The following is a 25,666-nucleotide window of genomic DNA, read 5'->3' as shown; positions in this document are numbered from 1 at the left end:
AAAATCCTCCCACCGTCCAGCTGCAATGTAATCTCTCACGCCCCCACCCCACACACACACACATACAGGGTCCGTTTAAGCCTACGTGCAGGCAGCCAAAATAAATCTTTATATTATTGTTGTATAGCATCTAATATAGGGCTAATAATAACGTTTCAATGAGTTGGAGAGCAGCCAATATTTAAAAGAAAACAACAGAAACAGCATAAAAGTCAACAGCGCTAGCAGGAACATCATGGAAGTCCCTCTGTGCAAGAGCATGGTATCAGATTTAGTTATGATTTAGTCTCACGCTGGCATTGGTTCAATATTTACAAAGGCCATAGACAGACTTCACGTCAACACCTAGTGAAAATAGATTATCTACAACTAATTTCTTTTTTTAATTTTCATGTCACTGTTGTATGACAAAGTAGCATTAATTTACGGGGGGGAAATGTTTAAATATGGAGGTTTGTGCTCGACAGCAACATTGAAAAACCAAAAAACATAAATTAAAAAAAGACACTGCCCGGAATAGGAAATGTGCGAAAGTGTTTTCAGCAGAATAATCCTTTGCTACCAACACAACAAAACAAGAGATTACTGCTACAGGTCAATGGGTTTAAAACAGTGCTTCTCAAACCTATTTCATTTCAAGGACCCCCATAACCCTGAGAGAGTACACATGCACACATGTGACCAGATTTGACCATCCAGCTTTTCACCAGAGGAGAAAAACTGAATTTATTATTATTATTTTTTATCCAAAATGAGTTACAGTAATTGCACAGGCAGACTCTTCATATACTAGAGCATGTCTGGAAAAAAATGTCAGAGCTGAAATCGACATGTAAATATGAAACAAATGCTTCAACATGTAGCTAGCAAGGTTATAATAGTTTTGGTTTTTTCATTATAGTTTAGTTTTAGTTAGTTTTGACTTGTTTTTTTCTAATTCAGTTAGTTTTAGTTAGTTTTTAGAGCGGGTTTGCTAGTTTTTATTTAGTTTTTATTTTGTTGAAATGCTTAGTTTTAGTTTAGTTTTAGTTTAGTTATAGTTTAGTTTTAGTTTTTTTTTCGTACTTCGTTTATTTGTCAGGTATAGGATTAAAAAAGATCAATAAGTATTGTGTAATAAAACCTAAAAGATATACCATTTAAAAATATAAACTCTAAAAGTTCAGAAACGTAACTTTGGTCCTTTATTTCTCCACTTTGATGATACCATTTGGTATTGTGTTTTATATCATTTTAATCGTTGATCGTTGTCACCTGTACAACGAGGAATAGTCTGTATAGATTGTAAGAATCGGGCATTCGTGGAATGAGCAACACAGCTAAACGTGTGGGTAGCGCCCCCAAAAAATTTGCCAAAATTGCAAATGGTTGGTATACCAACCCTTGCTTTGAGTTGCTTAGTGGATTGGATGATTGAACTCTCCCACAGTAATAAGGAAAAAACAACACTTGGTTCTGTTGGTTGCATGTACAGCACATACACTCGTACAGCACGCCCAAGCTGATCCCACAAGTGTTCAATTGGGTTGAGGTCTAGACTCACAGCATTTCCACTCCTACATTTTGGAGGTACTCTGTGATCCTGGCTCTACGGGGCGAGTGTTGGCATCCTGGAGGATGGCGTTAGGTCCAAGATTCTGAAGATATGGGATCGCCACTGGCTTCAGAATCTCACTGCATTGAGATTGCCTTTAATGATGACAAGTTCTGTCTTGCCCGTGAGAGAGATACTGTTCCATACCAAACCAAGCTGTTGTGGCAAGGGTGAATAAATACCAACCACTTGCCATTTTGGCAAATGTTTTGGCAAATGTGTGCTACCCACACATTTAGCTGTGTTGCTCATTCCACAAATACCTGATCCTTATATAATAGGCCTATACCCTTCCGAAGTGCTCCGCATATTTTACTATCATCCTTTTCCACAAGGCACTTCCTTGCGTCTCTCTCCCATATTGGACTGTCTCTTTCTTCCAACTTTTCCTGGCAGTGTCCGAGCACGAAAATAGCGTTTGTTCACCACCAAGTGTCACTGTTGCACAGCCTAACAGTACAGTACAGTACAGTACAGTACAGTACAGTACAGTACAGTACAGTACAGTACAGTACAGTACAGTACAGTACAGTACAGTACAGTACAGTACAGTACAGTACAGTACAGTACAGTACAGTATCACTCACTTAAGACGGGTTTGATTTTCCAAGTAACATGCAGTCAGTTTCAGGCAGTGCAGAATGTAAACAAGCAACGTAAAGTGTGGCTACATGCTGCCGTACGGTGCTGAAAACAGCCGTAAAACTTGTTGGAGAAATGAGGAAATTAATCAAATTAATTTAAAAGGTTTATATTATGAATTTCCGAAATGCATATAAATATTGATAAAAACTATAACTAAGGGTATTTTTTCTATAATTTCAGTTAGTTTTAGTTCGTTTTGTGAACACACAATACAGTTTCAGTTTAGTTATCGTTTTTAATTTATTTTTAGTTTTTATTTAGTTTCAGTTAACTAAAATGTTTTTTTAATTCTAGTTTTCGTTTTTTAGTTAGTTTTAGTTAACTATTATAACCTTGGTAGCTAGGTGTAATGTCCACAGAAGTGAACCTTTCAAGCCTGTTTTCTCAACTCGCCGTTTTCTGCTAGACATTACTCTATAAGCCATATCTCCAAAACTGGTGGGTCAAACTGAACAACCAATATGTCGATTTGAAGCTAGTTGAGTCCCTACTTTCATATGACAAAAAAACACAATTCAATGACTTAGCCCTGGTCTGAAAGGGTCACAAATGCATTTGTACTCTCTCAGTGTTAAAGGCCTACTGGTCCATTATGGAAACCCTAATGCTGTGTTCACACTGGCAGCTACAAAGATACAGTCTGCCATTCAATGGCAAATGGAAGACATGAAGATGCCAAGCGACACCTGACAACATTGTGTAGCAGTGGTGATTTGTTTTAGTTTTAGTCACATTCTTTTGAACCCAAGAGTTGATATGCCAAAGTCATTGGAGCCTATGAGCGCTCCAATGGCTGGCCGTGTGTGTATGTCTGTCTGTTTGGGGTACGACCCATTGACCCCTGCAGCTGATTGGGGTCGCATTCGGGTCACACACTATTGAGCAGTTTACAGAGTGCTCTCACTTTTTTCCAGCTGTTCTTTCTCTGTGCTCTGGTGCTCTGGTGCTGGGGGTGGAGATGGCAGCGTTGTTGAGCAGCCTGCACCGCTCATTTCACGCAGGTGTGATTTAAAGATGGAGAGTGGTAAAGCGTTATTCATATAGTCTGGGTTTTCGGGTGGTGAGGAGACCACCGAACTACAACATGACGTCACTGAGGTGACCACCGAACTACAACATGACGTCACGAGCCGCGGTGAAGAGCAAACCACCGCCACCGCCCCAGGCCTTCTCTCTGTTTTTACTCACCACCGCTCAACGTCATGGTCACCCCACCACCGAAAATACAGACTATGAATGAGCCTTTAGACCTCATCCCTTTGTACTTTTCTTTTGTGAAGATAGTATGTAGGAAAGCTGAAAGGGAAGGTGTTTTGATGGAGCAATTTTTTTTTAAGATTTAAAAGTCAAGCGTATTATTGCTATTATTTCCATGACCATCTCTGTACATCTGTCTACTTCACTTCTTCTGTCTGTATTGAAGTGATGGATTTGAACTTTTCAAAGCATTGAGAAGAAATGTCAAATTGACACCAGGTATTATAATGTCTCAGAAAAATCCCGGCTCAGACATATTTTTTTCCACGCTGTATTAGCTAGTTTGTTTCTTTACACACCACCGGTATTTCTGCATTGTTGAAGTCAGTGTCCTATCAATTCTGAAGTGTATAATGTATAATGGTTGTAATATTATAATTAGTTTTTCGTCAAAGATTCGCCACAGACGTGTCTTGCCACAGTGCACAGTTTGTCCGTGTGCGGGCATGACACTGATGTGTCGCCTCTGTAGCTGGCAGTGTGAACGCAGTGCTGCTACTCCAGTAAACGTGTTGAAGTCACTTTACACCAGTGGTTCCCAAACCTTTTCATGTCAAGGAACCCCAAATTGACACTAATTATCCCGCGGACCCCCATTTGAAAAGATATGCCGGGGGGACCCCCATAAGAGATTTATTTACCAGTGATTCTCAACCCGTTTAATTTCAAGGACCCCCCAGTTTGACATGCCTATTAGTCTACAGACCCCATTTTAATGGCATTTCTATCTCTGAGACCCCAATTTATTTTGTAAAATCAATGTTAATTTAACTCTGAGAGTGTACAAATGGAACCAAATGGGTCCTAACGGGTCCATTTGGTTCCATGTGTACACTCCCAGAGTTACAGAACTCCATCAAGGACCCCTGGGGGTCCCTGGAACCCACTTTGGGAGCCACTGCTTTACACCAGTGCATCATGGGAACAGTTGTGCCCTATATACAGGTTCTGACACCCTCACTGCAGGGGTCTTCAACAGGGCATCCGGGACCACTAGGGGTCCTCAGAGTTACTCCGGGTGTGATAGGATCTGTTTTCTCTTTTTACATCTCACATTGTGAACCCTAGTATCCCAATTCTTGGGAGAGAACATTAGCCAGACAAATAGCAGATCTTTAGCCGGGGAAAATCGCAGCTCTACAAGCAGCGCAGGCTGCACAGCGCAAGGGGTTGTTGAGCTTGTAGATCGGCTATTGTTGGCAATAAGGGGTTTGCTGCAGAGGGAAAGAAAGCAGGCCAATTTATATTGGAAATACGCCATTAAAGCTGCTATAAGCAATATGTCAACATTTTAATTACCTTTTTTTAACTTATTTTTTTGGTATTCAGACAGCCAGCAATGGGTAGAACGCTCCCAAAAAATAATTAGTCTCTGTGACACATCTAGGGGCCGCTATCTGCATTCAAAGATGTTCCTAGAAGCTTTGTCATTGGTCGGAAAAAACCTCGGTCCAATCAGGAAGCAGACAGGCCAAATCAAACCAATGACAAAGCTTTTAGGAAAATCTTTGAATGCAGATTGCAGGTCACAGAGACTAATTATTTTTTGGGAGCGTTCTACCCATTGCTGGCTGTCTGAATAAATAAATAAAAGTTTCATTAAATTGTTGACATATTATTGCTTATAGCAGCTTTAACTGTGGCAACGTTAACATGAATCCAACAGAACACTACACGACGATAGTCGCAGTCAAACATATCTATGAATCTAGAAAAATAGATCTTATCTGTAACTCTCTCTCTCTCTCTGAAAAGGGGTCCTTGGACTGAGCCACGTTGAAGACCCCTGCACGCTGCGCCTATACTCTGCTTTCTGTTTGCCGACATGTGCTTCATTATGGCAACTCTTATCTAGTACAATAAGTACATGATGTACATGTACGCGGTTGGACTGGACTTCTTCAGTAGATGATGTACTGTAGCATAAAGAAGAGGGAACTTAGATGTTAAATCTGTACCTTAAAAAAGTGCAATTGATTTACTACGTGCAATACTGTGTATTTTATACTGTTTTTAAGCAAAACAAACAGGAGGAAGAAAAAAAACGCGCACAGACACACACACACACACACAAACACATGCTGAAGGTATTTAATATACAAAATAAAATATGAAAATTTTAAAACGGATATCTACAGAGTTCTCCGAGTCTGTAGTCGTCTGATTATGTTTCTGAAAGTAACAACTGGGGCTGTATGTTACTGTATGTCTGTCTGTCTCGAAAAGTCATGATATGGTTGAAACTTGGTTGAAATGGGCCTTTCTGTGTTCTCCCCGTGTCCCTATACAAAAAAACATGTAAGCCGTAATCTTGGTCTCTATACCGCCTGCCCCTGGCCAGCCGGGGCGCCCTGATGGAGGGGAAAGGAAATGGTTGGAATAACGTGTTCCTTCCACGCGCTACGTCCGGCCGGGGAAACTCCACCCTCTGTCAGGTGAAAAGAAGCAGCTTGGACTCCTCATACATAGAAGGAAGCATTCAGGGGTTGCAGTGGGTGTGGTGAGCTGATATATAAGGATAAGTTAACTTCCCAACGCAGGCGTCCCCATTTCAGGGCATACGTTAGGGTGCAACCTGATCTACAAGGTACTGCAACGAGTAAAGCTCGAAACCTGTGAGTAGACCCTGTGAAGGTTTATGGATATGTTGGTCGTAGCCTCGTAGGGCAAGGAACAATTGATTAACTTCTCGTGCCAATATTGGTAAAAGGGGAGATGTAGTAGGTGTACTTCCAAATGGTTTCACATAAAACTGTGGAACTTTCTGTGCTTTTTTAGCAGACCTGAGAGGCCAACGTTATTGGCCAACAAAATGGGGTTCTGGAGAACTCAATTTAAGCTCACTGACTGAACCAGAACTTATTGACCACGGCACAGCAGTGGCAGAGGTGTGCTTTTTATCATTTATCTTTATCATTTCAATTCGACTTATTTTTCTCTTCTTTTTTTTCTCCAGGAATATTATGCAGTAGGTCGAACACAATTTGTGATTCTTGCTGGGCGCCAATAAAGGCTAGAGCGTTTTGTGTGTGAAGCAATTGTTGACAATCTCAGCCAAAACAGAGAATTGCATCTCATTCAGGATTCAGAATATAACCAGGGGATACGCAGGGGGAATGCTCAGCAGTGCCCAAACAAAAGCCAACCTGTCTTTAGGAATAGCATCTTCAGAAACGGGTCTCATGGTCGCAGGCAACGTATTTCCTGTAGGCGGAGACATTATCTGCGGTTCCCCCGCACCTCAGTGAATGGAAAAGTGACTGATGGTAGTCTGCCTCAAACGTTACTCTTTTACCTGCTTTTTAATAACACTAACATTACAAAGATACCCAGAACATCGGGATGAACCTATGTAGTTTATGGCTGCTCCAACAGTAGTGGCAACATTAAAAAAAAAAAAAAATGGAATGTCAAAATATCTACCGCGACCAGAGCCATATAGTAATGGTTGAGACAAAGCAGTGAAAGGTCCTGAAAGATACATAACGTCAGTCTTACCCAATACCCAATCTTTCTGTTTTTAGGAACACAAGGCTGCTTTATACTTTATACTTTATACTTTATACCTCATACTTTAATGCTTAGTGCTGATCACGTAGAATATATTTTCGGCTACTGCATTGACTATTTCTCACTTCAAATGTTTTTAACAACAAACAAACAAACAAACAACAAAACAAAACGAGAGCAATATCTAGTTGTAAATGTCATTGGGTGTTTGTTTACATGGCTGTCATGTTGGATACAGCATAAAATCCAAGCAGCGCAGCAGGTGCTCCGAGTCTTTGATTAGACAGTCTGTTATAAGAGCGCAGAAATAATAGAGCGTCGCAGTCCCGCCCCCTTTTCAGGAATTAATTCCCCATTCATTTTCCCCATTGACATTTCATAAAGAATTTATTTAAAGATCTGTAAGACTCGAACAAAGCCAACTCGGATCGTGACAAATCATGACAACAAACACAATATTTTGGGCCGGACAAATAATTAGAAAGGAGGAAAAAAGGGCAGGTTACAACACTTTTTTTGTTGTTTGTCTTCTTTGTAATAATTTGTTCGGCCCAAAATGTTGTGTTTGTTTGTTTAAATAAATACTTTTTGTCTACGTACTTTTTGTCCTACGGGGAACATTAATGGGGAATATTTTCCTGGGCCTGTCGTCGTCATGAAAGGGGGCGGGACTGCACCGCTCTATCACACACCGCTGAATTCAGTGATTGACCAATCAGAATCAAGTATTCAAACATTGTTTATGGTAACTTGAACTTGAACAAAAAAGGAACCATCCACAAACATAAGTTTTTAATAAGCCACAGCAGCCTGCCAGCAGCTGTTGCTGTGACTAATTAAAGACTTTTAGTTTTTTACTTTGAGTCCTTTGTTATTCAAGTTGTCAGGAATCTGTACTCGGTGTGACCTCTTAAAGCTATTTGAGGTGAGCGCGCCTAGCCTTCGTAGAGAGGCTTTGGAGACAAAGTGTTGTGGCCGATAGCAACTCCCCATACATTGATCAGCCGGCAGGCTAAGCCTGGGAGATTGATGCTTGTGCTAACTAATAGGACTCATGTCCAAATGAAAGCTCAAGTTTAAACAAAACCGGTTACTTCAGTGTAAGCAAACGCTAACTATAGCCCAACGGTCAAACCAGCCTTCAGGCAAGACCAAGATATCAAGCTCACGGCATAATCATATTGTATAAAGGATATTTTGTAAAAACCTCTAAAAACACAGACGGAGGTTGCCAGCAGGGACGTGCAGTGCAGCCTCGCTCTCCAACACATCGACAATCGTTAACGCATTTTGACCTGAGATCAGATCCTAAACATGTCTGTTTGAAAATGACAGTTTCCTGAAAAAGCTATGTTTCTATGTCAGTCGTTCTTAGATTTTTCTAAAAATAGCAGACCTACAAGCTCATAGTGTGCCACTCGGTGGCACGCTATGAGCTTGTAGATCTGCTATTTTTCAATAGCTAAAGCATAACATAATGCTAACACCAAAAGGGGTTCCCGCCCAAAATCTGTTAACCTACAGTAGCCTATAAAGTACACACGGTCCTTGAAGGGGGTTCCCATGGGGGTCCTCATGCTAAATGATTGATATTTGGGAATTAAAATAGACCCTGGCTTGTTACAGGTATTGTTCTCACGGGTCCATTTGATTCAGCATATTTCTCGGAATCGAGGCTCAGATTGAGGTGATTACACAGAACGTCGATGTTCGGAGATCAATATTATTTTCCCCCCGTGACCTTGTGGTTACTATATTAGCGATAGGCGGCAGGTAACGCCATTAAACAATAAACCCCCCCCAAAAATACCATCACTGCATCAAAGGTAATGAAATAAGGTACTATAAACAATTATCAAACGTTGGCCGAATTGTTAAATAATTTGAGAAGAAAGGGGCAACCAATTTGAAAATAGCCTATAAGCTTCTTGAGGCGTTGTGAGCTTGTAGATCTGCTATTTTCACAGTCTACAAAATGCACGGGGGGAGGGGGGTGTGCCATAGGCCTGAAAAGGTTGAGAACCACTTTGCCTAATGCACATCCAACCAGGGGGTCCTAAAAATCACTGCACCACAGCACTATACGGCTGAGCTTGTGCTTCGCTAACGACCATAATGATGATGGCACGGTGGAGAGAGTTCTCCTATGAGGGCACACAGCTAGGGTACACGACACAATCCCCAGGGGTCTCGCTATAGTCGCAGAGAAGACCACGTTTACACCGAGCGTGTGCACTTGAGAGACGGCCGCTGTGTTGCAGCCGGGTCATTGAACCATGGGGAGGGAGGGAGGGAGGGAGGGAGGAGGGGGTACATACTGTAGGAAGGAATCATACAAAAGAGAGAAAAAAACAGGTGCAATGCGTTCGAGTTGAGTGAATGAGTGATAAATGTGCGTTTGAGAGGGCATTATAATGCACTGCCATAACTCACTATGCTGCTTTTTACCGTAAAGCACTCTGCTGCTGCCGCAGCATATACAGTACAGCACGCTGGGCCAGCACCGGGCCCGGAGAGGAACGGTGGAGAGAGAGAGAGAGAGAGAGAGAGAGAGAGAGAGGAAGAGAGAGAGAGAGAGAGAGGAAGAGAGAGAGAGAGAGAGAGAGAGAGAGAGAGAGAGAGAGAGAGAGAGAGAGAGAGACGGAGCAGTGAGTAAACAGATCTCTTGTTGTGTTGCAGTGTGGTCAGGTCTGCATCACGACTGCTGCAGTTAAGCATTATTTTCTACAGTAAGTATCGAGCACGGGCCCGACTGCAGTACCACCTTTGACCAGTAGGCGTGGGGGCCAGCCGTTCTGGGGGCTTGTTATAAGTGTCCAGACTGACAGCTCCAGGTGCTCCATCTATCTCTGCCCGCCAGTACTGAGGAGCTATAATGTACTCCAGTGCTCTGCTGAACCAGTGTGTGTGTGTGTGTGTGTGTGTGTGTGTGTGTGTGTGTGTGTGTGTGTGTGTGTGTGTGTGTGTGTGAGTGTGTGTGTGTGTGTGTGTGTGTGTGTGTGCGTGTGTGTGTGTGTGTGTGACTGTGTGTGTGTGCGTGCGCGCTTGTGTACTGATTGAAGTGGAGGAGTGGCTGTTATTGATTGGCAGCTGCCAGGAGTCTGTGTTATTGATTGGTGGACAGAGAGGCGCTGACAGGCTAGTAGTGGGTGTAGAGATGCAGCGTTGCAGCCTGCTAGGGGCTTGATTATACTAGTAGTGGGTTAGAGATGCAGCGTTGCAGCCTGCTAGGGGCTTGATTATACTAGTAGTGGGTTAGAGATGCAGCACTGCAGCCTGCTAGGGGCTACTAGTGGGTGTAGCGATGCAGCGCTGCAGCCTGCTAGGGGCTAGTAGTGGGTGTAGAGATGCAGCGCTGCAGCCTGCTAGGGGCTTGATTATACTCGGCTGTGTGTCACGCACCCCAAAACGGCATCGCTACAAGCTCACAACATTCACAAGTTTACAGTGAACACAATCGCACGCCTTCCACTGCTGCAGTGACAGTTTCTAACCACGGGAACCTGATAGACTCGCACTGGTTACCTAAACGTTTCAGCCTGTGACCCAAAACAGAAATATATGAGTCATATAGATATGAGTCAAACCACCGTTTGTGGAGACATGACGCAGGTAGGACGCATAAATTACGTCAGCCTTTTGTGCTTTTCGGAGAAGAGATTTGGCAAAATAATAATGAGGGTATAGAGCCGCCTGGAGGGCCCCAGTCAACAATGTATAATAGGGTTTAAATGGTTAAACCTCTCTCTGGTTCACCACTCCCATCTATACAACTCGTCTAGAAGCTTGAGTGAGGACAATGTGCTACTATGTGACGTACGTGGGTCTTCTTCAACTACTTTTTCATTTGCATGAACCACTTTATCATGAACGTCCCTATTCTGGGGGGGGGGGGGGGGGGGACGACGACATTGGCCAACAAAATAGCCAATCTACATCTTGAAGGTCCAAAACACATTTAACATGAATCCAGCGTATGAATTGAAAAGACAATGTATAAACAAACAACAAACCCTAATTTGCTGTCGACAAGTCTATGAAGCATGAAATCTTGTAGTCTCCAGGAATCATGTTATAACAATCATGTAGTGGGGGTCCCTGCTTCATCCCTCTCTCTCTCTCTCTCTGTTAAGCGGTCCCTGCTTCATCCCTCTCTCTCTCTCTCTCTCTGTTAAGCGGTCCTTGGCCTGAAAATCGTCAAAGACACCTGACGTATGAAGACAAGAAGCAGGTGCCTTCGGGCGAGCAAAGGAAAACATGGCAACATAAACAGAACCCTGCTTTGCGTTTAGCATCCTGTAACGCGAGCACATTCCCAACGGGCGCGTCGCTACAATGGATGGCAGCGCGGGCCGCAGCAGCATCACAATGGATGGCAGCAGAGGATGGACAGACGAACGGACGGACGCACGCCGCCCGGTACAGAGCCAAGAGCGCTGCTCTGTTTGCCAGCCCGGTGCTAAGCGTACACCGACGCAGTATTGTTTTCGTCGACTAAAACCAAGGCGAAAAATGTTCGTTTTTTCACTGACGACAACTAAATGGAAACTAAATGAAAACTAAGCTATGGTGACTAAAACTAAGAATAAATGCATTGACAATTTCGTCAACAAATAAAAACTAGACTAAAATGTTAGGAAGGGACTACTGGACAAGAGATCCAGTATAAGTCATTTTACAATTAGTTGCATGCTGAAAATAGCCGCTGCGACGCGTTGTGGGCTTGTAGATCAGCTATTTTCAGCAAGTGAAAAAAACTGACATTTTGTTTGACTAATTCAACTACCGTATACCGGTAGATTTAATCGACTAAAATCTTATGATATTTAGTGGACTAAAACTAGACTAACACTAAGCCATTCCAGGTGACTGAAATGTGACTAAAACTAAATGAAAATTATTCAAGAGACTATGACTAAAACCAAAATCAGCTGCCAAATACAACACTGCACCGACGCTGTGACTGAACCCGCTAACAGGCACACACGCTGCTGCTGTGAAATGACAACCCCCCCCCCCCCCCCCCCACCCTGTCACGGTGACGCTGCTCATCCACATTCCATGGACGTGGTGTGTGTACCTACCCACCATCCACCAGCAGAAACACAGTGCTGCAAGACAGAGGGAACGCAGAGAGACAAGAGGAGAGGAGAGAATGAGAATGAGAGAGTAGAGAGAGAGGAGAGAGAAAGTTAACCCATAAAGACCTGAGGCACACTCTATAAAATAATGGTTTCTAAATCCAGTTTCTGGAGAAAAAAAACTGTTTTCTGGGAAGAAAAAAAAAACGTGTTTCAGTGGTGCCCAAAGATGTTCATGTCAAGGACTCCCAAAGTTTTCCCATCTGGTCTCTCTCGGGCAGAGACGATGTACAAAATCTGATCGGAGCGATATGCGGCCGCTAGAGGCCAGATCAACGCGAGACTGGCGACGTATTGCAGCTGTGCCACAGCGCACATGTAAACACAAGCTAACAGGACTACAACTCTAATGTAAACACAAGCTAACAGGACTACAACTCTAATGTAAACACAAGCTAACAGGACTACAACTCTAATGTAAACACAAGCTAATAGGACTACAACTCTAATGTAAACACAAGCTAACAAGACTACAACTCGACGTTATTATGGAGATATCAGATTTTTGTCCCACTGCTTTCCGGTTCATCATTTCTGCTAGAGAGAGACCAGATCAAGGTAGGAGGAGGGAACCTGTGAACTCAATACTGCCGCAATCTGGTGGAGTCAGGTTAGCGGACCACCCCCATCTCAATATATTTTAATCCAGGGATGCCCGGAAGCAAAAGATGTATATTAAAAGGTGTCCCCAAATTGTCATCGTTTAAAAACAAAGAATGAACAAGTGACATGTTGTGAGCTTGTACATCTGCCATAGTTTTGTAAAGCCAAAGTATGAAGTGCTAAAATGCCACAAGAGGCTTTCCCGGTCTCGATGCGTTAATGCATAAATCTAAATGTAAGAGGCTGGCTGCCACTCCAAGGAACAAGGGCACCGGGTTGGCTCGGCTGTCTGTTTCCCAGCATGCTGCGTTGGTGCAACAAATCCTGCCTGCAGCCGCGACACATCTAGAACGCTCCTAACTGGGTCTCCTAGCTGTTAAAAATTCAGCCCCGGCTTTATTGATCATTAAATAATGATTTGAGGGCCTACTTTAAATGCAACTTAACAAGGAGCCTCGTGCCGGCACACGCACGCACACGCACTCTCCTTTCTCTCGCCCTCCTTTGTGAGTGACAACTTTTCTTATCGAACGAGATGGCGTCGGGGAGACTTTTTTCGGTGTCGGTTGCGTGCCGGGTCGCCGGAGGAGGGCAACAATGGCTGTGAGAGGCAGAGCACGGATGGAAAACTTCAGAGGAAAACATTACGAGGCTGTGCATAAAGTATAGCAGTGAAGAAGACTTGGCCTCGACGAGCTGACTACTGCAGAATGCAAGGAGTCCTGTACACATGTAGCACTGTTTCCACTGTTCATTTTGACGGCAAAATGTTCAATTTAGTCTTTAAAATACATTTGAATTTAGTTTTAGTCATAATTTAGTCTACTGCCGTGAGCTTGTAACACCCAAGATCAACCAAACATAAACGATGTTATCTTGACAAATTGTCAATATATTTAGTCTTAGTTTTAGTCATCATAGTCAAAAACAAAAGAAAACAGCCATGCTTTCATGTGACCTCCAACTCGCGCTGGCTTGCATAAAAAGAACACATCCCCCCCACCCCACGTCACCCCTGCCAGCATCATGCACCAGCTACAAATAAGCAGTATGCAGGTACTTAGAAATGTCAGTCCAGTGAAACAGTTTGAAGCTGAGGAGGAGACAGGGGTCAGGACAGGACAGGACAGGACAGGACAGGACAGGACAGGACAGGACAGGACAGGACAGGACAGGACAGGACAGGACAGGACAGGGGGGGGTGGAGGGGGTACGGTTGGCGGTAACAGCGAGCTGTCTATAGGGGATGAACGGGAGGTCGTAGGGTTGGCTGCGGAGAGGCCCGGCCGAGAAGGACAAACTCAGCATTCAATTAACGAGAAAGAAGGTTGGTTCTCCTTCAACCTTCACCTTGATCTCTGGTTCTTCTCAACGTATGGTTTTGATATAGGTATAATGTTTGTTTTTCCTTAAACACACCATTGACATTTAACGTTGTGGTAGATGCACTTAGTATAATGGAGTGGGACGCATAGCTTGATGCGGTGCTCTATCAGGGTCGATATATATACTAGCCTGTGTTTAATGCCAGGTGGACAGTGAGCGATGCACAGTAGAAATGGAACATAGAAAGAATACTAAAGCAAACAAACAAACAAACAGAGGCGCTTGGGTCAGTCAGACGTGGAGTTCAGGAGTTCTAAATCCACCGCAGTGGAAAGAACCGAGCCGAGTGTTTATATACCAAACAGTTTTGGCCATGTTTGGGGAATTGCAAGCCGGGGAGGGTGACCTTTTCTACTGCGGTGGTGGGCTGGGAGGAGGAAGACAGAGGCGAGAGATCTCTCGGTGGAGGCTCCTCATTGGCAGGGGAGCCTATAGAGCGTCGTAGTCCCACCCCCTTTCATGACGACGCCAGGCCCAGGAAATGATTCCCAATGCATTTTTCCCATAGACATTTCAAAAGGTATTTATTTGAAGACGGTAATGCCGCGGACAAAGCCAACTCGAGTCGTGACAACTCATGACAACAAACACAATATTTTGGACCAAACAAATAATTACAAAGAAGAAAAATAACAAAATAATTGTTGTAACCTGCCGTTTTTTAATTCTTTCTAACTATTTGTTCGGCCCAAAACATTGTGTTTGTTGTCATGATTTGTCACGACAAGAGTTGGCTTTGTCCGCGGCGTAAACGTCTTTAAATAAATACGTTTTTGAAATGTCTAGGAGGAGGAAAATGAACGGAGCATAATTTCCTGGGCCCTGGTAGGGGGAGGGCAGCAGTTTATAAGATTACACAGAAATGTGTGCGGAACTTGGGCATTGGCATAACCAAAATGGAAGAAAAAGAGGGATCCCCAGAGGGGTCCTTGAGGACCTCCACGGGATCGCTATGGGAACCAAATTAAATGGACCCATAAAGATATAATTATGTAACTCTGAGAGCGTACAAAATACCAAATGGTCCTTACGGGACCATTTGGTTCCGGTCGTATGAGGGTCCGTGTGGCTTTACCAAATACAGGATCAAAAGGATTGAGAACCACTGCTATAAAAAAAAACTCTCTTTGTCGCAGGTCAACCCTGTAACTAACATTATCATTCATGGCAGCAACGCGCCCTCACTGACATTATTATGTTCTCATATTACACTATGCAAATATGTGAAACCTTCCCTCTAAGATCCAGTACAAGGACAGGACAGAACCTTTTTCTGACCACTTGAAACCCCAGCATCCCTATTCTGGGTGGGGAACATTCTCCAAAAATAGCCACAAGCTCACACAAACGCGTCACTTACACAAAATAAATAAATAAACTGAAGTGATAAGTATTCTGCGGCATCGCTCGACTTGCGTCACGGCACCAACTTTGAGAATCTCTGAAACGGAACACAGAACAGGCTGTAACATAATCAAACAGGCTGTACACACACAAAAAAAAACAAGCAGGCGTGACAAAGAATACAAAGGAGACATCATGTTTGACGAGTACTGAGCCCTTCCAGCCACACATCCAAAGCATGTCCAAGAAAGAAAGAAAAACGCATTCTCTGTGATCATCTCCCACCCTATAAGCACCCTCCATACAGGAGGGTGTGCAGGCGCACAGGCCCTCCATACCTGGCTGGATGCAGTGGAGAGAGAGCCAGCTTGGAGAGAGACACAGAGAGAGAGAGAGAGAGAGAGAGAGAGAGAGAGAGAGAGAGAGAGAGAGAGAGAGAGCTGGGAGTCCCAGAGCCCCTTCAGGCAGCTGGCAGCACGGAGGAGACAAACGGGAGAGAGACAGCAGTGAGACACAGAGAGAGAGAGAGAGAGAGAGAGAGAGAGAGAGAGAGAGAGAGAGAGAGAGAGAGAGAGAGAGAGAGTCCCAGAGGAGACAGGCCAGGAGTTCTTGGCTCAACAACACTCTGCTTAATTACAGTAGTCACATACACACACCCATGCACTGCTTGGCTACGCACGTGGACACGCACACACACACACACACGCACACACACACACACACACACACACACACATTCTAACCCTACTCTCCAAATATCTTATCCCACGTTGAACCATTTCCCCCCCAACTCTAAAAATCTGTCTGTGCTGAGGACCACGGAAATTGTCCGACGTCCATTTCTCAAATTCTACAATATTTGTGGGGACATTATTTTGACCTTCACTAATGCACTGCAGACACAAGCACTGCAATCTGAAAGAGAGACGGAAGGCCAGGAAGAAAAATGCTAAATCAATTAAGAGTGATTTACAAGAGAAAATATGTGTGAGAAACATGGTGGTTGGAACAGAGAGAGAGAGAGGGGGGGAGGGGGGTCTGTATTGTGAAAGTGAGGCAGATATGAACTCCCACCCTTCCTGAATGCGAGCAGGAAGGGGGATCAAAGCAAACTGTGAGATGATGCGAGGCTGCGTGGTGCAAACCCCCAACACACGCACGCACCCACACCCTGCCAATACACCACTGGCACTCTATAGTGATAGAACACGGTTATCATGGGGCGGTGTGCTAATTCTAACGTCTCATCCGCACTGCCAGCGATGCGAGTGAGAGTGAACGACGACATCTCATAGAAATACACGTATTCCAATGATACTGTCCTCACGTACCACGATCGACAACGTGCCGTGCAGCGGTGTCGTCCACCAACCCCTCCTATATTCGCTCTGCAGAGTCTCTATTTGAGCGAAGTTTCACGGCCCCCAAACACTTTGATGGGGCCGTGAAACTTGCCATCTATACACACTGCGCAAAAAGCATGGAATATGGATGTGTATATTACAGGAAACTCCCGTTAAACTCTTCAACAAACTCCGGTAAACTCACGAATTGTACCATCACACCTGTATATTACCGTATATGCCCGCTAAACTTGAGGTTTAGGGTCAAAATACAGTGCCCACAATTGCCTGTTAACTCACGCTACCATTATTGGTTATTTGATTGGTTCATGCTAGGCTGCAACGCAAACACTGACGCTCCATATCAGCACATATTTCCGTGCAATATGGCCGTCGGAACGCTCGCTACTCGTCTGGTGTGAAGACGTTTTCTAAAGAAAATGCTTTTTTCCGCCAGTTCAAAATGATCTCCTCCCACACCGTGACAATGGCAGGACCATTGAAATGCAGTGTTATTAATGGTTTTAAAATGCAGTGTTTACATACAGTATGCCTTTGGCCAAACTGTACGCTGATGGTTCACATGAAGCAGCAACAGTACCATGAACTCCACTGAACTCCTCTTAGCTGAACCTCAACCGAGAGAGAACGCGTGTCAGCCTTAGAGTATATATATGAATAGAGAAGGCACCCAGAGGAAATCTTGAGGCGAAATGGACATAGTGGCCGAATGAAGGTATTGCAGCCTGGCCCCAAACACATGAACGCGCTGTCCGTTGACTAACATTGTACACGTTCACGACGGACGACGCTCGTGCGCGTTCAACGGCAGCGCGTTCATGTGTTTGGGGCCACTCACCATTGCAATCCGTCCCAGAATGCACTCTGTTCCTACCAGGAAGGAGGAGTGAATCCGCCTCATGCGCTTTTGAGCAACTTAATGCAAGTGGATGGGAGGAGAACTCGGGTGTCTTCTCTATAGATATATAACTCTATGGTGTCAGCAGTAATCAGCTCTATGGTGCGCACATGTGCGTCCACGTGTGTGTGTGTGTGTGTGTGTGTGTGTGTGTGTGTGTGCGTAGCAGAGTGCCTCAGAGCCTCTGCCTCAGTCAAAAGGGGGTGGGGGTCGGGGGGAGAGGTCTAGTGGATGAGATGTGTTTGGCTTCAGTGTCCCTCCGTCACACACACACCACGGGACACCTGGGTTCGAATCCCGAGTGCTGGAGCGTGCGTTAATATGCAGACAGAGAGAGTCAGAGAGATAATATGTGAAGGTCAGAGAGAGAGAGACTATGACTTACTATGTGTGGCGAGTCACGTCCCATCGAGATGACCGTTCTGTTGACCGTCCTCAGCAGCTTCTCCATGATGATCTGGACATGCCACTGGGTGGGACCCTGCGCGCACACACACACACACACACACACACACACACACACACACACACACACACACACACACACACACACACACACACACACACACACACACACACACACACACACACACACACACACACACACACACACACACACACACACACACACACACACACACACACACACACTTTTATTTATAGGCATTTAGCAGATGCTCTTAATCCATCCATACATCAAATGCATATAAATAGTAATCTAGGATCAACGGTAAACCGAGAACTTATCCTCAGTCTTAGTTTGCACACAACTGCATTTTGGGATCACGTCTTTGAAGAGTGGTGCGTTCCTCTGAAAAACGGTGGAATTAAACGGCGGCTCCGGAGATACGCTCCGATATTCGGGTCCGAAAATGCAGCAGTGTGCAGGGACCTTTAAAAAAAAAAGACAATCCCACGATTTTGCAACCCATTTTTACACCCAGTATCAATTATCCTAATGTAATCCTGGGCGCTACACTTCCTCTGCCAACCTGGGGGAGGGGGGGGCAACGGACTGACCTCATGCTTCCTCCCATGCATGAGGAGTCCAAGCTGCTTCTTTTCACCTGACAGGGGAGAGTTTCCCCGGCCGGACGTACAGTAGCGTGGAAGGAGCACGTTATTCCGACCAGTTAGGTGCAGGGACATCAACAGCAGAATATCACCCCCCCAAAAATTGATAATCTGTACATTGAAACTATATACACTATAGGACGCCAGGTCAACAATGACCTGGCATCTGTCTATAATAGCATGCTATTTAAATTGCATTTTACCCTTTAGATAAGCCTGACGTGAATGTTTCCTATCTGAAACATTAATACTAGATGCACAATACAAGCTTGGGAAACTCAACAAGTGTCTGAGGATACAGATCACGGATACAGCCACGCATCGCCTCCTCCTCCATATGTGGCGACTAATCATTCATCACAGAACACTGAACAAGAATTTAGCCAATGCCTTATATGAGCTCTCTTGGCCCGAGCATTTCCTGCCATCTGCAGCCCTCTCAGAAGTGATTCATGGACATTACCCAAGCTTCTTACATATGAGCACGAGCAGCTTACATTTGTAACCAAGCTGTCTGATAGCGTCCTCAGTACACATACACAAACACACCCACGCACACATATGCACAGAGGGAGAGAGAGAGAGACGGAGAGCGAGCGTGAAGTCGATATTTCCATTTCCACCCAGCACTAGTCAAGTGAGAAATGCACAGTGATTCCTCATGCTTGGCGCTGCGCTGTGCTCTCGGTATAGAGGGAAGGGAAACCCCGGTGTGATCAATGTGTTCTTTGAAAGCCGGCGTCACCAGGCTTTCCACCGCCGAGGAAAAGCCTGGTATTCACTCCAAAATGAGGCGTGTGATCCGGAGAAAAAAGAAAAGAAAAATCAAAACAAAATAAACAATTGTGTCACCCGGTTGGTGTCACATTGTTTTGTTCCACACATAATGCTAATCGAATAGTTTAGTCGCGCTACTATAGCGCTAAAGAGTTAGAATAAAAGATGGATACACCTCGCGATTATTACACCAAATGAAAGGAAATGATTGTACCGAACTAAACCCATTTTAAAGTAGGGGAATCAAATTGGTGGTGCACGTCTGCTATTTCGGATTTTTTTTTCAGGGAATCATCTCGAAAGTGTTTGAAAGTTTTTAACACAGATCTTTTATTCTGGAGGGTCCTTGGCACAAAACATTTTGGGATGGAGGGGCTGCGAACAAACACACATCACGTTTGAGAACCAGTGATTTTGTAGAAGATTGCCATGTACTGTATGTAGGTCTGTATGTACTGTATGTAGGTCTGTATGTACTGTATGTAGGTATGTATGTAGGTATGTATGTACTGTATGTAGGTCTGTATGTACTGTATGTAGGTCTGTATGTAGGTCTGTATGTAGGTCTGTATGTACTGTATGTAGGTCTGTATGTACTGTATGTAAGTCTGTATGTACTGTATGTAGGTATGTATGTACTGTATGTAGGTATGTATGTACTGTATGTAGGTCTGTATGTACTGTATGTAGGTATGTATGTAGGTATGTATGTACTGTATGTAGGTCTGTATGTACTGTATGTAGGTCTGTATGTAGGTCTGTATGTAGGTCTGTATGTACTGTATGTAGGTCTGTATGTACTGTATGTAGGTCTGTATGTACTGTATGTAGGTCTGTATGTACTGTATGTAGGTCTGTATGTAGGTATGTATGTACTGTATGTAGGTCTGTATGTACTGTATGTAGGTCTGTATGTAGGTATGTATGTACTGTATGTAGGTCTGTATGTACTGTATGTAGGTCTGTATGTAGGTCTGTATGTACTGTATGTAGGTCTGTATGTACTGTATGTAGGTCTCAACGGGTTAAATATTCACTTCGGCAGTGGTTGGACAAAAATAAAAAGGGAAAAAAAAGGATTGTATCTTGTCAAGTTACTACAGGGAGTGGATTACCCCTGAGTCACGACACACACACACACACACACACACACTGAGTCACGACACACACACACACACACACACACGTGTGATTGACAAGCGTGATTGGCGCGGTGGCTCAGAAGATGAGGAGACTGACGTACTGTACTGACGTACTGATGTACTGTACTCCTCCTAAAATGGGGATCCATTTCGCTGTCTTGTGAGGGAACAGGAAAACTGGTAATGACGATGTACTGTATAATGTACCACATTTGGCACTCACAAGCATAGTAGCACACGCATGCACACACACACACACACACACACACACACACACACACACACACACACACACACACACAGTTATGACGCACGCCGTTCATTATAATAGGCTGTCGTTATTTATTTATTTTACAGACACGTCTGGGTGTTTTATTCCTTTTTCTTTTTTGTATGAAAGCTGCAGTGAGTTAATAAATGAAAACACAGTCCTGGTACAGTCCACACACACACACACACAGACTGAATGAACAGGCATCATGCCAGTGCACCGCCCAATTATTAAACTAGAAGTCTATGAAAAATAAATCAGTCATTCCGAATACGGACGGTAATTAAATTAGGAACTGCAGTAATGGAGCACACTGCGCACCATTTCTGTGCGTGCGTGCATGTGTGCGTGCATGTGTTTCAACTCAGGGTGTTGTGATGCGCATAGTGCAGTAGCATAGAGTCAAGATGCATGTTTACTTGGCACCTGCTTGCAAACCTGGCGCTTACAGCTTGCTGCCACTGGGCTAGCCCTTTGTCGTTTCTGTAAAGAAACTATTTATCATACGCCAATTGAATAGCCATATTGATACGGTCGTGAGTCAGTGGGGGGGGGCAGCCATGTTTGTTGTCTGACGCTATCGAGTGACGGGGCTGATGGCCAATCAGCTGCTGCGTTCTGGTTGTCCGAACGCCGCCAACGCCGTGGTAGGCAGAGTCACCAGACCTGAATCGCCACAACATATTTTCTTAATGACATAGTAATGGCGTATTCCCCATTAAGGGGTTTAAAGCATAGAGTTATATATACAGTATAAACTAGAGGCCCCCCAGCTATTCATTTCAATGGAAGTTGCTCACTGGCCTTTGAAGCACCCGGACGGAAGAACTCTCTACTTTTTTTCTTGATTTTCCGCCTCAACGCTCCTGAAATCGATTCATTGAGTGAGCTCTCCCGTGTTAAACCCCAGCTGTGCACTCTTTTGCTCGTGTCCATGTATTAAACCCCCAGCTGTGCACTCTTTTGCTCGTGTCCATGTATTAAACCCCCAGCTGTGCACTCTTTTGCTCGTGTCCATGTATTAAACCCCCAGCTGTGCACTCTTTTGCTCGTGTCCATGTATTAAACCCCCAGCTGTGCACTCTTTTGCTCGTGTCCATGTATTTTTGCAAAGCCTGCAGTTCCAGCTTAGGCCAGTAGTAGTAGTAGGGCCAAGGCGGCCTGGTTGAAAACCTGACGCAGCAGCGGCGTGATATAATAATTGACCAGATTTGACTGAGAGACTGCCATCGCGCAAATTTCAGCTTTTCACCAGAGGAGAAAAACCTTTTTTTTTTTCAAAATGAGTTTATAGCACAGGCAGACTCTTCACATACTAGAGCATGTCTGAAATAAGTGCCAGAGCTGAAATCGACAAATATGAAATAAATGCTTAAACATGTATAGCTAGGTGTAATGTTAGAGACCACAGAAGTGAACCTTTCAAGCCTGTTTTCTCAACTCGCTGTTTCTCTGCAAGACATTACTCATAAATAAGCCAAAACTGGTGGGTCAAACTGAACAACCAATATGTCAATTTGAAGCTATGATTCCCTGCTTTCATATGACATGAAAAAAAAAGAAAAAAGAATCCAATGGCAGTCTCTCAGTCAAATGTAGTCACATATGTAAAGGACAGTGTATAAAGGCGTCTTAGGCGTGTCTCTTCTTCTCACCACGTCCTTCCTGTAGAGAACCTCCAGGATGTCACTGAGCAGCTGGCAGCAGGCCTTCAGCTCCTCCTGCTTCTCCAGGTGGAACTTCAGCTGCTCCGTCATCAGAGGGAGGAGGATCTCACGACAGTCTGCAGGGACAGGGACAAGTATACACTTTAATTCATTCAGTCTGCGGGGATAGGGACACAAGTATACACTTTAATTCATTCAGTCTGTGGGGAGAGGGACACAAGTATACACTTTAATTCATTCAGTCTGCGGGGATAGGGACACAAGTATACACTTTAATTCATTCAGTCTGTGGGGAGAGGGACACAAGTATACACTTTAATTCATTCAGTCTGCGGGGAGAGGGACAAGTATACACTTTAATTAATTCAGTCTGTGGGGAGAGGGACAAGTATACACTTTAATTCATTCAGTCTGCAGGGAGAGGGACACAAGTATACACTTTAATTCATTCAGTCTGCAGGGAGAGGGACAAGTATACACTTTAATTAATTAAGTCTGCAGGGAGAGGGACAAGTATACACTTTAATTCATTCAGTCTGCAGGGACAGGGACAAGTATACACTTTAATTCATTCAGTCTGCAGGGACAGGGACAAGTATACACTTTAATTCATTCAGTCTGCGGGGAGAGGGACACAAGTATACACTTTAATTCATTCAGTCTGCAGGGAGAGGGACACAAGTATACACTTTAATTCATTCAGTCTGCAGGGACAGGGACAAGTATACACTTTAATTCATTCAGTCTGCAGGGAGAGGGACAAGTATACACTTTAATTAATTCAGTCTGCAGGGACAGGGACAAGTATACACTTTAATTCATTCAGTCTGTGGGGAGAGGGACAAGTATACACTTTAATTCATTCAGTCTGCGGGGAGAGGGACAAGTATACACTTTAATTCATTCAGTCTGCGGGGAGAGGGACACAAGTATACACTTTAATTCATTCAGTCTGCGGGGAGAGGGACACAAGTATACACTTTAATTAATTCAGTCTGTGGGGAGAGGGACAAGTATACACTTTAATTCATTCAGTCTGTGGGGAGAGGGACACAAGTATACACTTTAATTCATTCAGATTGCAGGGAGTGGGACACAAGTATACAGGTTTATTTAATTCATTCAGTCAAGTATACAGGCACGACGCTTTAATTCATTCAGTCTGCAGGGTGAGGGACACAAGTATACAGTAGGCATGTAACGATTCACTCAACTCACGATACGATTCGTATCACGATATGAGGTTCACGATACGATCTTTCACGATATTAAAAATTATATGTATATTTTAAAGATTTTTTTATATAATGTATCTTCCCCCCTGAGATTTTTTATTTAACTACATTGCAAAAGAAGTAGCATTACTTTTGACAGTGCAGAAACATAATTGCCTTCCTTGATGTGCATCAACGACCACCATCACCTGGGCACAGTCACAGACACACAGCTCCCTTCTACAGTGCTCTACTACTGAAAGTGACTATCATCTCTCTCCAAAAGCACTTAAATATGATTAAAGCTCACATTTCAAATCACACACTAGCCCCCCTTAAAAAAAAGGGGAAAAAAACCCCCCTTTTTTTCCCTTTTTTATTTCAATTAATCGATTCATATCGTCAGGATTAATATCGATATATATTGATATACGATATATCGTTACATGCCTAATACAGGCAATACAGGCATCATAGCGCGCCACCGAGTGGCTTGCTACGAGCTTGTAGGTCTGCTATTTTTTGAAAAGTCGTGAAAATGTGGTGCAAATCTTTGAATATATATTTCAGAGCGAACATTTTTAACTAAAATATGGCTTCTGGGGGGTCCCTGGAACTACATATTTTTAGATGGGGGTCCGTGGCCCAATAGAGATAATTCTGGGGGTCCTTGACATGAAAAAGGTTGAGCACCACTGACATAGAAACATGGGTTTTGCAGAAAAATGTTTTTTGAAGCCTTTTTTTTTATCGACCTCAGAGGGAGCGGGACACAAGTATACACTATACAGGCACAAACGCTTTAATGCATTCATTCAGTCTGCACTACAGTATAGACACATGCAGTCTATACCGTCTATACTGCACTGCAGTATAGATACTGCACTGCACTGCAGTATAGACACATGCACAACCTTTGTATACATGCCCGACCTAGCCCCCTACTTACATCTGACAAAACCTGGGACCCTTCCCATGTTAATCGCTTAAGCCCTATATACTTCTCGCACAACAAAGCAGCCGATCAAGTTAGTCATATAGTCTGTAGATTGGTTGTTTTCTCCAAATCACCACAATTTCCACAAGTTTGTTTCACAAATTTGGAGTTAACCACCTAAACCCCATGCAGGGTCCGTGTCATTGTGGGGAGAACGTCGCATTCGCAGACATTTAATGGAGAGCAAAATGAGAAAAAGACCCTGAGGGACTACGCTCAACAATGTAGGGGATTATTAAGGCATAGATGAGATGGCAACACATTAAGGCACGCTCATTTCACACTGGGGACCCATAGACATTGTGAAATGTAACTAGGAATGGGTACAGATGTAACACTTAGCACTGCGGATTTTACAGTGAATGCACATACCCGCGGTCCCACAGGCATCTTGTTAATAACTCCTTCGCAAAGGCGCGGTGTTTGATGCAAGCGCAATGCCTCCACGCTAGGTATTAGTCATCAGAAATAAAAGACAGCGGAACGCTCCCAGAAGGCCTCTGAACGGAGACAGTATCACAGGTAGCTGTCTGGGCCAGTCTGCTCTGCACGTCAAACACAACACGCTGCAGAAAGTATTCTCTTGAAGAGAAGGAGACCTTAAAGCTGCAATCCAGAACTTATTTCCGTGCGTTCTTATTTTATTTTGACCGATCTTGTACGGTAGATAATTCAGTAGTTTGTTTTAGTCTAGGGAAGGAAAGTCATCAGAAGCGGTATTTATTAACTGTAAAATACAGAAATCAATACATGTCTGGTATGTCTCTGGTGCCTGCATCATG

The 25,666-nt window shown here is 44.0% G+C and overlaps 1 protein-coding gene across 1 annotated transcript in view; it reads right to left on the bottom strand.

Annotated features, from left to right (window-relative positions):
- Positions 1-25,666, bottom strand: part of dock1 (dedicator of cytokinesis 1) — a 459,680-nt gene that overhangs the window by 259,185 nt on the left and 174,829 nt on the right. Inside the window, exons 26-27 of the mRNA XM_083788125.1 lie at positions 22,662-22,789; positions 18,128-18,223 (exon numbers count right to left, since the gene is read on the bottom strand). Coding sequence (XP_083644251.1) covers positions 18,128-18,223; positions 22,662-22,789 — 224 coding nt within the window. The remainder of the gene's footprint in view (positions 1-18,127; positions 18,224-22,661; positions 22,790-25,666) is intronic.

The sequence above is a fragment of the Protomyctophum parallelum genome (assembly GCF_964188405.1).
Source record: "Protomyctophum parallelum genome assembly, chromosome: 17".
Classification (NCBI taxonomy): domain Eukaryota; kingdom Metazoa; phylum Chordata; class Actinopteri; order Myctophiformes; family Myctophidae; genus Protomyctophum; species Protomyctophum parallelum.
Note: the sequence above shows the minus strand (reverse complement) of the source record. Positions and strands in the feature narration are given on the sequence as shown.